The 13,018-nt window shown below is 41.6% G+C and overlaps 2 protein-coding genes across 5 annotated transcripts; both read right to left on the bottom strand.

The window, feature by feature from the left end:
- Positions 1 to 570: 570 nt before the first annotated feature.
- cbx7b (chromobox homolog 7b) lies at positions 571 to 5,728 on the bottom strand. Of its 4 annotated transcripts, none has more exons than XM_058062610.1 (6): positions 5,329 to 5,399; positions 4,261 to 4,304; positions 4,106 to 4,171; positions 3,954 to 4,035; positions 3,509 to 3,851; positions 571 to 3,246 (listed from the first exon to the last, which is right to left on the bottom strand). In XM_058062610.1, exons 1-6 carry the CDS (start codon positions 5,329 to 5,331, stop codon positions 3,059 to 3,061), a joined length of 726 nt encoding a protein of 241 aa, XP_057918593.1. In that variant the 5' UTR covers positions 5,332 to 5,399; the 3' UTR covers positions 571 to 3,058. The 4 variants fall into 4 exon arrangements, with proteins under 4 accessions (XP_057918593.1, XP_057918591.1, XP_057918594.1 ...); XM_058062608.1 differs by lacking the exon at positions 5,329 to 5,399 and adding an exon at positions 5,433 to 5,728 and having other exon boundaries at positions 572 to 3,246; XM_058062611.1 differs by having other exon boundaries at positions 572 to 3,246; positions 3,954 to 4,020; positions 5,329 to 5,393.
- A 1,174-nt stretch (positions 5,729 to 6,902) lies between these two features.
- josd1 (Josephin domain containing 1) lies at positions 6,903 to 12,440 on the bottom strand. Its single transcript, XM_058061633.1, has 5 exons — positions 12,305 to 12,440; positions 11,242 to 11,906; positions 11,048 to 11,176; positions 10,004 to 10,198; positions 6,903 to 9,268 (listed from the first exon to the last, which is right to left on the bottom strand). The coding sequence occupies exons 2-5, from the start codon at positions 11,577 to 11,579 to the stop codon at positions 9,169 to 9,171; spliced, it is 762 nt and encodes a 253-aa protein (XP_057917616.1). The 5' UTR covers positions 11,580 to 11,906; positions 12,305 to 12,440; the 3' UTR covers positions 6,903 to 9,168.
- Positions 12,441 to 13,018: the final 578 nt, after the last annotated feature.

Genomic DNA, 13,018 nt, shown 5'->3' with positions numbered 1-13,018 from the left:
CCATTTTAAATATTACTAGTATATTTTCATAGTTAAGAGCATAGAAAACCAGTTTGTGACTTTCTAAATATGATTTATCTAACCATTGTTAGAGCCCTGTAGACATGAAATAACAACCCTATAGTCACCTTTTCACTCCTATTCCTATTACTCCTCGGTTAATACGGGATCACTGCAGGGACATGAAACTGCCGCCGCTAGCATAGCATTGTAAGCTAACTTGTTGAGCTTTTCCCGTTACTTATTTAAAACAAAGTGGGGAAGGACAAAGTTAGAAAACAAAATGTACCACTTCCACACGTATTTTCAAATGTGATCGTGAGGGAGCAATAATGTTCAAACCACAGTGTAAGCCAAGGCCCAACGTATATAATTGCGTCATGTCATTATAAAAATTGACATATTTAACACCTAGTGGAGATTAATCCAGATTAATTTATTAAAAATTTTGATCGTTTGAGAGCCCTAGTTAAAACACTGTCAAAATGGAAAAAAAAATGTCAAGATAAACACAAAATTATGCAAAAAAAAGAGTTGAAGCACACCTGTAAAGAATCAAACCAATCAAAGTATTGAATGAACATGAAAATATGAAGCACGAGCCACGTTTATTTTATTTTTTTAGTGTTACCACAGAAAAGTTGTCACCAGACTGAGCCTCGGTGCAACTGGAGCGTTTCAATGTTCAGCTTTACATGACAGTAAAGTGCGACGTATGACAGCATGGTACAGTATAGTATACTATAGCAGTCATGGGATCACGTGATCACAAACGGTATAAAACTACTCTTGCTTTGTCACCCGTGTGACACGTACACACTCCAAAAGAATAAATATACATTCAGTTTATTGTAGAAAAATAAAGACAGCAAAACACGTGTGTGTGTGTGTGTGTGTCCCCTTTTCCGTACGTCAATTCTCCGCATTATTTCAAGTCTTAAATACGTCAGTAATACGATAAAAGTGTGACATCAGGCACTTCGCTTCCATTCCCTGCAGTTTTGGGACGTCGCTGCGTGAGACGGGTAACGCATCCACTTGTTGATGTCCTTGTGTCCTTTCAGTCGGGCTAGAAGAAGTGATCCAAGATACAGAGGAAAATCCAAGTTGTAACTTTTCTGCAGGAGAATGCAGTTTTATCTTATTTGTAGAACAGTATAGAACAGTATAGAACAGTGTAGAACAGTGTAGAACAGTGTAGAACAGTGTAGAACAGTGACGGCATGCACCTGCATTGCCACAGCATCAATCCCAGCTAGTAGAGATACACTATCCATTGACAATAAGTGATCACACAGCCACTATTGTATAAATAGCTGCCAACACAAGCGAGTACCAAGATCATCCTGTCGCCGTGGGCTGCATGAGTGCTGCCGGGACTGGTTCACCGAGTTAACAACAAGTACTAAGACTTGAAACTGGGCCACATGTACTTCGCTAAAGAAGCCCAAAGTGAAGGTGACAAAAAATACTGGGGTTTGTACTCACTTGTGTCGCCAGCTATTTAGCCAACAATTGCGGTGGGTTCACTTACTTTTAAGATCACGGTACATCTCTACTGTACAAGCTGTACACTGACTACTCTGAAGTTTCATGTCCATACTAGATTTGTCCCTTGAGATGATAAAATGGTTGCCGAAACGTGAAGCGTGTAGTCAGTAGATGGAGTATGTGTCTAAGTTAAACTACAATACACTACACATCAGTACTGTACTTTCATGTACAACACGAGGGACAACGGTAGCGTTATGTACTTATATGAGCACACGTCTTGTCTTCACCAACAACTTAGGTCTTTATATTAAGTCTTAATTCATTATTACTTAACTTAAAGGGGACCTGCCATGCTCATTTTCTTTGTTTTGAGTTGCAAACTCGATAAATAAACAGACCGTTTCGGAAATCCAAGGAAAAAACGCTGGGATAGGTGCAGATTCTGGAAGATCTAGAAAGCTTTGTGTGTGGGTTATTGTGTTTCGCTGCTCTAGAGGAGTCCACAAGTGAACATGAGCATGATAGATCCACTTTACGTTTACAACTTTTTCAACCCATTTTCTTCTGTTAAGTTTTGACTTCATTACTGTAATATTTGGAATTTATTGTCATTACATTGTGATTGTTTTGTTTGATATTCTCTATAAAATAACCTTCTATATGCTAATAAATTAAGTTATTTTATTCTTATATTACTACTACATCATTCTTGTAAAATTGTGACTTTTTCTTGCTAGATTTCAATTGTTTATTATGAGGAAAATTACTACAGATTCTTATAATTTTTCAACTTTCTTATTAAATTATGTTTTACGAATGTGCCCCGGGCTGCAGTTTGGACACCCCCGCCCTACATGCGTTAAAACATACAACAGTGATAGTCCATCAGTGCAATAAACTTCATTATACAGTAGGTCTTCTAGTGCAATATTCCTTTAGGTTCCTGTACTTTTTTACTACATTCAAAACTCTTTGTGTTCCCTTTAAAAGTGTGACCGCCACGGGTGCCGTTAAGAGCATCGATATGGGGAGTGTAGAGCAATACAGTAGATCCCCGCATATTCACAGATTTATTCTCTGTGCTTTAAATTGTTTTTTTTTTATGGTAACTTTAATACAAAGTGGTTTGATGACTTGATGAATCCAACAGAGGGCGCTGTTTCACAAGTCACTCAACAAGATGCTATCGGCGTCCATTATTCACATTGTAGTGGGTCCTGGATCATAACCCACGGATAGCAGGGATCTAGTGTATTAAATGGTATCATGTTGTGTTAGGCGGCCATATTGACATATTGAAAAGTAGACAATCAGTGCAAATAAGCATTACAGACAATAAACATCCCCACATATCATCGTTCATATTGGCTTTTTTGTTTTTTGCTTTAGTGCTCGGAAACACGCGTGCACGTGTGTCTAACCTCCCTTCCTCTCAAGGCAACGTGTCCGGGGTGCATGGAAACAAGACACAGGCTGGACAGGAAGTCGTCAGTAAGTTGACAAGCAGAGACGAGATGTTGACGCTGAAAACGAGTTTTCAGCGTTTTTTTTCAACCCAAACTGTTCAAACCTCCAGCCCCCACACTCGGAAGAAGCCTTTGGCCGCTCGTGACTCTCGGAACGTCACGGTGAGAGAATTGAGGGTGACGTCCGTGACCGTCACCTCTGCCGGACCGATGACGGGTTTCCAGACGGCGTCCGTCATCTCCACTCGGCCAATAGGGGGGCTCCACTGGGGCGGCCTCTTCTGACCTAAAAGTGGAAGACTTTATTGATCTCTGCGGAGTACTTTTTTCCCCGTTTCTTATATTACACACGTAAAGGAGTCAATATTCCTCGGATTGGCTGACGCATGTCTGAAACCAGCCAATCCTGGCACATTTACTCGGGATTATGACCACAGATTTAAGGAAGTGACAGTTCCTTGTTACAAAAAACTGCCTAGCGATAAGGAGGAAGGGAACAAGGACATGGAAATGACCCCTGACCCTGAATGTCCACGTCACAAACTCACCTTGAGGCGTGCTGGAGCTTTTTTCTGTTGTCTCCTCATCTTCTACCATGACCATTTCTTCATCTTCTTCCTCTCCTTGGCCTTTCCAGTCCTCCTGTGACGGACTCACGGGCCTCGAGTTAAGGCATCTGGTCTGCGGCCTCCTCTTACAGCGCGCCCCTCTGCAGCCACTGTACGACTCGTCTTCTTCTTCCTCGTCGTCCTCGTCTTCCTCCTCGTCGTCCTCCTCCTCGTCGTCGTCGTCCTCCAGACCCAACGAGTGGGTCAGGGAGAGACGTAAACGTGGTAGACGCGTGTCTGCGGTCTTGTGAGCGCTGCGAAGGTCCATGGTGTAGACTGTATTCTGAATGCACACCAAGAATCAGGCCAAAGTTATGAGGTGGGAGAAGATATGACGTCACACATCGCTAATTTCAAAAAACAACAAGTTTTAATGAAGGTGAACCTGCAACAAGAGTCTTTTGGCTTTGGATCCTTTCCTCCTGTGACTCAGCATTCTGTCCCTCTGCTCTCTAGGAAAGACGAGACTATTAAACAGTCTCCAATTTGTCATCCAAAACAAATCGTTCCGCATATCCTTTTTCCAGAAATACATACTTCTCTTCGTAGGCTTGGACTAAACGCTGGTCCAGAATGTGTTCCTCGGGTTCCCAGGTGCTGTACCTGTAAAAGGTTATACATAATTCAGCAGCATCCCTGCAATAAATGGATGCAGATTTAGGTTGTGTTATGTTTTCTCACGTCATACTCACTTTGGAGGCCACCCTTTCCATTTCAACAGGTACTCCACGTTCCCCTGTGGAAATGAAATATGAATTTTTGAAGTAACATGGAAGGTCTTCAGTCTTAAGCGTGTTTCCAAAGTGTAGTCCTCCATTTGGCCACTTGGGGGCAGGGGTTGACGTTATAAAGGAAGTACTGTAAGCCGTTATGAATTAGTATGGTGTAACTCCTATCAACATATATTCCTCCTTTATTTTTCTTTCTTTACGACACAAATGACACTTTACATTTCACTATTTGGGCGTGTTTACTCCCAATCAAAATAACTTTTGTATTGTACTAAATGAACCTGATTGAAAGTGTTGATGAAGCCGTTTCAAGGCACGTGCATTATAGTGCTAGCCACCTGATATTCGATGCTAACTGTCATTAGCCTGTAATAAATAGCCTTGACTTTCTTCTTGGACTTTTTCAAAATTAAAAAAATGGATACAATGTTGACTTTTAAAAGAGATTTCACAGCCTAAGCTATGATGTATTTAGTTGTACAGTTGTCCTGGAGTCCATGACAGCTTTTGTTTTGACTCCATGTTAACGTAATGGCGACCAAAGGCACTATTTTCCGGTATAAAATCTCTGCTAACTTTAATATTTGGTGTAATAACGCATCAAATTGAAGTTAAAGTCACGCTTTATCATATAGAATGATTCACAGACTTCATTTTACAAATTAAAAAAATGTTGCAACATTGCTACTAATAGTTAACAAGTTTGATATATTAGCGATAATGTTGTAATTGGTTTTGTTTACCCTAAAACATTTGTAAAGTTTATTAAAACTATACAGTAAGGGAAATATTTTAAAATATTTCGGCTCTGAAATAAAAAAGGTGTTGTTTATGAGCGAAATCCAAGCAACGCACAACGTGTTTCATATGCATGAAAATAACTAGCAAGGAAACAGGCCCTGAACACAACATTAACAGGAAGATTAAACAATTTGCGCTGTTGTGCAACAATAAAACAACACAACACTTGCCTCTTTAAATTAGATAACCAGCTTATGCTGCCCATTTAATCTGTCAGGCTGTCATTACCATGCTTTTATAACACCGGCGCCACGGTTCCTTGCTTCCAAGCCACGTTCACAAGGTGAAAGGAAACGGCTCATTTTGGGGGATATAACTGAAGTGGTTGTTACCTTCCGAACTCTTTTCTTGACGATTGATTCCACGGCAAACACTTGCTCGCCGATCGCTGACAGCTCCATCATCAATGCGCGCGTCTCCGACCTGCCAAAAAGTGGCGTCTTTTTTTCGCCTCAATCCGAGCTACCGAGAGCCGGACTGGTGCCCCGCTTCCAACACGACCGCCGGGTTAGAGTCCCGACAGTTTGATGGTCATTTAATGGCAGCAACTTGGACGTGTCGAATCTGCGACACATCTGCACACAGCTCAGCGCGACCCCGTTTAGGGGCGAGAGCGCGCCCTGCTCTACTTTGCTGCGCGCGTGCCCCCTCTAGTGGTGGAAGTGTGAGCGAGCACGCGAGGCATCAGGTCTTCACGAGCTAATGCGAAATAAAAAAATAAAATGAGCAAAAAAAGCATAACGGTAACGAGAAAAGGTATAAATATTAATACAAACTAGTGTGAATGCCTGAATTTATAGAACCACATGACTGAAATGTGGTTGAATCGTGTCATTTTGAAATGCAATTGCATGATAGTAGTAAGTGTTTATATATGTGGTTACCCATGAAAATAGCAACAAATGTTTGTATGGCAACATTAGCATGTTAACATCTGTGTTAATGTACGTGTTTACTTATGAAAATACAAAAAATGCTAACATTTGCATGCTAACACCTACCATGATAGTGCTAAATATTGATATACATATATATTTATCCATGAAAATAGAAAAAGTGTGAGTATGCTAATGTTAGCATTGTTAAGATGTTAACATTAGCATACGCTTAGCATTATCATTATTATTACCTGACACTATCATTCTAGGACCTAGGTGTTAGTATGCTAATGTATATGTACATTAGCATGCATTATTATTATTATTACCTGGCACTATCATTCTAGGACCTAGGTGTTAATAATGTTAACATGCTAACAATGCTAACATTAGCATGCTAACACCTAGGTCCTGGAATGATAGGACCTAGGTGTTAATAATGTTAACATGGTAACATTAGCATGCTAACACCTCGGTCCTAGAACGATAGTGCCAGGTAATAATAATAATAATGCATGCCAATGTTAACATGCTAACAATGCTAACATTAGCATGCTAACACCTAGGTCCTAGAATGATAGTGTCAGGTAATAATAATAATAATGCTAAGAGTATGCTAATGTTAACATTCTAACAATGCTAACATTAGCATGCTAACACCTAGGTCCTAGAATGATAGTGTCAGGTAATAATAATAATAATGGATTCAATTTATGTCTACAATAACAAAACATGCTACTATGCTAATGTTAACATGGTAACTTTAGCATGCTAACACCTAGAATGATAGTGCTAAGTGTTTATATATGTGTTTACCCATTAAAAAGGACCTGGAACCAATTAACCACAATAAAGGAGGCATATTATTGGCATTAAAGCTTGACAGATCAACATATGATTTATAGAACAATGCAAGCATTGTAAATAACCAAATCAGTGAAGACATCTTTAATGGACTGCTCGTCTACATTAGTGCTTTGGAATACACGTGTGAAAGTGCCCACGCACCTTTTCATGTAAACAATTTAAGGCCGGTATTGTCACAAAGAAGACAACACATGTAAATAGAAACAGCGGATACATCTCAAGAGCTACAACATTGAATCTCTCATAAGGCTAATTTCACAATACAACCACACGAGCCCACTAAATCCACTTTCTTTTTTTGTTTGCTTCCATCACAACCACCTCTGCACGTGACAACCCTCACTATAGTTGAACATGACAAACCCCCCCAAACGTTGTGTGCAGGTTCGATAGCGCTACAGGTGACTGCTGCAATGGTTACTTTAATGAACTGTTTGGTGAAAACGGTGTGTAGTACGGAAAAAATGCACTTCCGATCCGAGTCTTATCTGCTAATTATGTCACTTTTGACTGCTTAAAAGTATGAAGACATTTCTTTATACATTGTCATATGCAATTAATGTCGACATGATCACTTGCACAATGCCATGACGTCCGCACTGTAAACTTTAAAAGTACATTTGCTATGAATATTTCATTACTGCATCACAGGCCTACTGGGAGAGGTTTCTAACATGTTCATTCTCTCACGAAATGTTAGAAAAACCTCTCCGTGTCAAAACCGAGCGTCAGTCTGGGAAAAGGCATGGATATCATACATTGTGCAAATGTTCAGATACTGTAATCTTAGTATGTACTGTATAATTGAGCACTACATTCATGATGTAAAACACAATTGCAAGTGTCCTATCTGTGCAATGATAGATACATCTAACTTTACTGTTTTAACATCATGGATAACCGAGAAAATACATTAAAAAAACACCAAACACTGTGATTTCGGGTCGAAAAGGTCGATTTGGAGCCACCTGATGAAGATAAATTGGCTTTTTATTCTCTGCCTGAAGAGTTGAACACCGCTGAAGGGTGAACTCACTGAAACTACGAACAACTCAAACTCATTTGATACGCTGCTATTACAAAAAAAAAAAAAAAGATAGCTTATTATTATACACTTTACACTGCGATTGTTTTGTGCATGAAAATGAAGTGTGCAATATGGTCGTTGTTTGGTGAAATGATGTGATATTATGATGCTATAAACTGTAGCAGCAGGCAGCAACGTCCAAATCATCGCAGACCAACAGCACAACAACAAATGCGACAGGAAAATCCTGCGTATGACAAATAATTGCAAAAGATGCAAGTTCACACACCAAAACGGGGACACCAGACATGATGGATCTCCATCTCTAAAGACAATCTTTGCGTCATAAAAACGGCTTACTCTGTAATACTGTTAAATATTACATATCTAGTGCTTGGCTGATTTCCGCTTTTTTTCTGTGAACCTGCAACATTTCACTCATGCAGTTCTTTTGGGCGTTATTTTTTTTGCATCTGCTTCTGACCCTGTCATTGTAGTATTATTAATTTGCAGCATTTTCATGTTATGAATGTATTTTTTTTTGTTTTGGATCATTTGGACATTGCTGTGCATTTGGCCCTATTGGTCACTGTAGCAATACAGTATTTCTTTGACCACTACTACAGGATAGAAGTAAAAAAAAAAAAAAAAAAAAAGCTGCAGCAACTACCACAAACATCCACTAGAGGGACTATTTGCATTGCTGCGTTGCCAAAGTAAACTGCTGAGTCTGCAAGACTGTACAGTAAAGGCTCTCACTTCTGTGCCTGTGGTGTCCAAGAAGTGGATGTAACACAAAAAGTGACCTCTGATAAGATAAGACAAAAACAAGAAGGAGTGGAGACGCCGTCGCAACAAAGTGAAGAAGGGCACGCTTTGGTGAAAGTGAAGGAACGGCAAATTAACTATTCCCTCCGTTAAAGGAGAGACGAAAAAACACAAAACCAAATTCAAGTGTACTCCCAGAACTTTGGAGACTTGAACAGTAAAAAGGACAAAAAACATTAAAACCAGCAGATCACAAGTGACTGAAAAATAGTCCGGATATGTCGTATAAAAACACAAGAATAGCAGAAATTGAATAATAATCTTCTTTGAAGTAAATAACTCATTATTCTTCCCTGGAAAAGTGTTTGCTTCCTTCATTGCTTTTGCATCCAATCAAGAGAATCCAGCCATTATCGTGTAACCCCCCCCCCCCCCTAAAAAAAAAAAAAAATTCCACCAGTATGCAATTGGCTGTGTGCATTAATTAAATTAATCTCAACCGCAGGCTGTGATTGGCTGTTTCAGTCCTCAGCTGTCAGAGCGCCATGTTTGTTGCGCCTCCACTTCCTCCGACACGACTAAGAGAAGTTCACAGCTCTTCCCTCGGAGCTGCTGGCGCAGGAACTTCCTGGTTTGTGGTCAGGAGTTACAAGAAAAAAGAAAAGAAGGGTTTCAGCGAATAAAAAGAAATACAAGAATGATATTTCAATTTAATGGAAACAAATACAGTGTTTGCTCTCTTCGTCAAACTTAATGTTTCAGATGCATCCATTTTCTATGCCACTTATCCCCACTAGGGGGGCACAGGGCTAAATTGAGCCAAGCATTGATGTTGTTTTTGTTCAGGGGTGGTTTTGGTCTTGGGACTCTGCCATATCAGGCCATCTTTGCTTAGTGTCTGTCTTATGGTGGCGGCATGAACACTCACCTTAACTGAGGCAAGTGAAGGCTGCATTTCTTTGGGTGTTCTTGTGGGGTCTTTTGTGACTTTTTGTATTTGATTTGTCACCACACTTTTAGGGTCATTTTGGTTGGCCGGCCACTCTTGGAAAAGTTCACCACTGTTCCATGCTTTTGATATTTGTGGATAATGGCTCTCACTGTGGTTTGCTGGAGTCCCAAAGCTTTAGAAATTGCTTTATATAAGAATATATCATTTTTTCAGACTGATAGATCTCAACTGCTCCTTGTTATGTTACAACAGGGCGGATTTTGATGTTTTTCCTCCCTTAATAATAATAATTTTTATTAAAAAATGCATTGCGGAATGAAGAGGAGGTGATGGCACCACCACTCTCCACTTAACCATCTACAGTAGCTACATGACAGCACTTGAAGTAACCAAACCTTCCGTCCCTCTCACCTGAGCTCATCTGGACTACCGATCGGTTGAGGGCCCCGGAGCTTGGAGTCCAGGTTGTAGTAGACTCCCGCAACTTCTCTCACGCCGATCCAGTGTTGACGTTTGAGTGGCAGCTGCAGAGGTCCCCAGCGAAGATTGGACGGAACGTTGAGAATGAAGCCGGTCACGTTGGACAGCTCGATGCTGCCGACGTCCCTGGAAGAGCAAAGATGGCGTTTCAATCGTCTTAAAGCTGTAGACGCGCACATTGTACATTCGAAAATGTTTGATGGTTCCACACAGAACATAAGGCAAATTTGCACCATCTCATGGTAGACCGGCAATGTCAGAGGACGCCAAACACAAAAATAAAATTATATATAATCATTTTATTTTTATTATAAAATAAAATTAAATAAACTGGGCGGTACGGCGATCGAGTGGTTAGCGCGCAGACCTCAGCGCTAGGAGACCAGGGTTCAATTCCACCCTCGGCCATCTCTCATGTTCTCCCCGTGCATGCATGGGTTTTCTCCGGGTACTCCGGTTTCCTCCCACATTCCAAAAACATGCTAGGTTAATTAGCCACTCCAAATTGTCCATAGGTATGAATGTGAGTGTGAATGGTTGTTTGTCTATATGTGCTCTGTGATTGGCTGGCCACCAGTCCAGGGTGTGCCCCGCCTCTTGTCCGAAGACAGCTGGGATAGGCTCCAGCACCCCCCCCCCCGCGACCCTCGTGAGGAAAAGCGGTAGAAAATGAATGAATGAAAAAACTTAAACTATATTAGGAAAGCAGGAAGTGAACAAATGTAACAGTTACTGATTGTAAAAGTAGCAGATGGAGGGGTAGGATTTAATAAGCTTTGCTTCTTCCTACTCCTTTTGGACATGTGGAACTGTGAACTGATTATGGGATGCACTCAATTGTAATCTGATGCATGTTCAAATGAAATTAAACCATTAGCATTAGCATTACCAAAAGGTAAACAACGTACAATTGCAGTTTAATACAAATGTCTGTGTCCCTATGATAACTTTTGCTTCACTGACAAGTCCACTGACCTTCTTTTATCCCACCAAACTGCCTCAAAGCCTCTTGTCTGCAAGGCGGCCATGATGACATTTACGTCGTAGTTCCCGTTTCCCAGCATGCTCTTCTTATGAGGCGTCACCAGAGTGCTGGGAGAAAGCCTGCGACGAGTCAAGAGGAGAAGCATCACATGCATGCACGGGACTCAAACACCGAGACCGCCCACCTCTGGTAGATCTCCTGCAAGGTGTCCCTACTGAAGGCCGAGCCATCCTGGAAGACGTTATTGAGCGCGTGCAGGGCGCACAGCTCCCGCCGCTGCTTCTCGTGGTAAATAGCCGGACGCGTCAGCGACGCTTGAGGAAGTTGCGGCGCCGTGAGCGAGGAAGAGGAGGACGAAAGCTCCTGCTGCGGATCCCTGCACCTTCGCTCTTCTGCTCTCACCGCCTCCCCTCCAACTCCGGCTTTCTGCTTGCTGACCTTCCAAGGCATGCAGCCCAACTCCTGCAGGCTTCCTTTGCCCTTCCCCTTCCACTCTCCGCCTGGATACGGAGTGCTGCCCATCCCGGGTTCTTTGTCACCGTCTTCAGGAAGCTACATCTGTATCATGACAACCATCGCCATGGTAACCTCTCAGCCGCTTTGGAAGAGAGGATCTTTTGTGTTTGTGGATGATCGAAGGGGACGTGAGGGTTTAAATCGGGAATGGGGACATCGGCAGAGCATGGGATCACGGAAGAAGAGATGGATTACACCTCCACCTCAGAGATGATGGTGACTTCCTTCATCCTGCGTGCTGCTTCCTGCTTACAGTTGGGCTTTTTCGTCCATCACCAGGCTGCCAAACATCCACTGTAAAAGGGCCGATGCCTGAGCAAAGATGTCCAAGACCTGTCAAAGCACATCACAAAACATAGCTTAGAGTCAGAAGCGCCAAAAGAAACACTTTGCTCCTTAAAAATAGCTCCAATGTTGGTCAGCAGACCCCAAAATGAGAAGGTAAACATCCTCGGCAGCTTGGACTGCTTGAAGGAAGCTGGCTGCTCAGTTGGCTAGTAACGACAATACAAAAGCAACAAACACACATATTCAAATATGGTGACTCTTATCCCCTGACACAAATGTCACACATCCTAAAAAAAAAACCACGCAGTCCACGTCCAGATTGCAGCCGAGCCACAACAGTGACAGACTGGCTCGACGCGACAACATTGTCTTGAGCAAACAAGCCCGAGCAGCGCCTGCTTTTGTTACGTCGAATAACTTGTTTTCGGACAAGGACAACTCACCAAGTCGCTGCCGTGGCAAACCCAAACGTCGCCCACTGCTCCGGGGAGTGAAATCGGACTCTGTTCCTTCTCAGAGAGCAGTTGCGTCCTTTGTCTTTTGCCACTTTTCACCAAGTGGCAGTCTGCGTCTGCTCAGTGCGCATGCGCAACAGCGTCACTCTCCATGTTGCCGTGACTTTCTGCGTCACCAGAAGGGAGGGAGGGAGGAGTGGAGGAGTGGACGCTGGTGGGGAGAGCGACGCTGCAATTTTGGTATCGATTCAATACCAAGTTTCCGATACGGATTCGGTATTGGGACCTTTTACTAAGTTTTTTTCCCCAATGCCTCATAATTCCAGTGCTCCACCCACTTCCGGTGACAATGTCATGCTAAGGTGCACAAATAAAAGGCAATGGAAGTGTTGGTAATTGTCAATGTCATCTATAAGTACCTTTCTTTTATTTTTATGGTAAATGTAGGACTTTATTCTTGTAAATTTATGACTTTTTTATGGTAAATGTATGATTTGATTCCTGTAAATGTAACAAAATGTTTCTCCTAAATTTGTGACTTTCTTTTTGTACATTTATGTCTTTTTTCTCGTAAAATGTATTACTTTATTCTTTTAAATGTATGACTTTATTCTTGTAAATGTACGACTATTTTCTGAGAAATGTATTACTTTAATTTCTGAAATTTTTTTCTCCTAACTTTGTGACTTTCTTCTTGTACAT

Source organism: Doryrhamphus excisus, chromosome 22 (genome assembly GCF_030265055.1).
Source record: "Doryrhamphus excisus isolate RoL2022-K1 chromosome 22, RoL_Dexc_1.0, whole genome shotgun sequence".
Taxonomy (NCBI): Eukaryota; Metazoa; Chordata; class Actinopteri; order Syngnathiformes; family Syngnathidae; genus Doryrhamphus; species Doryrhamphus excisus.
This window is presented reverse-complemented; position numbering and strand designations above follow the sequence as displayed.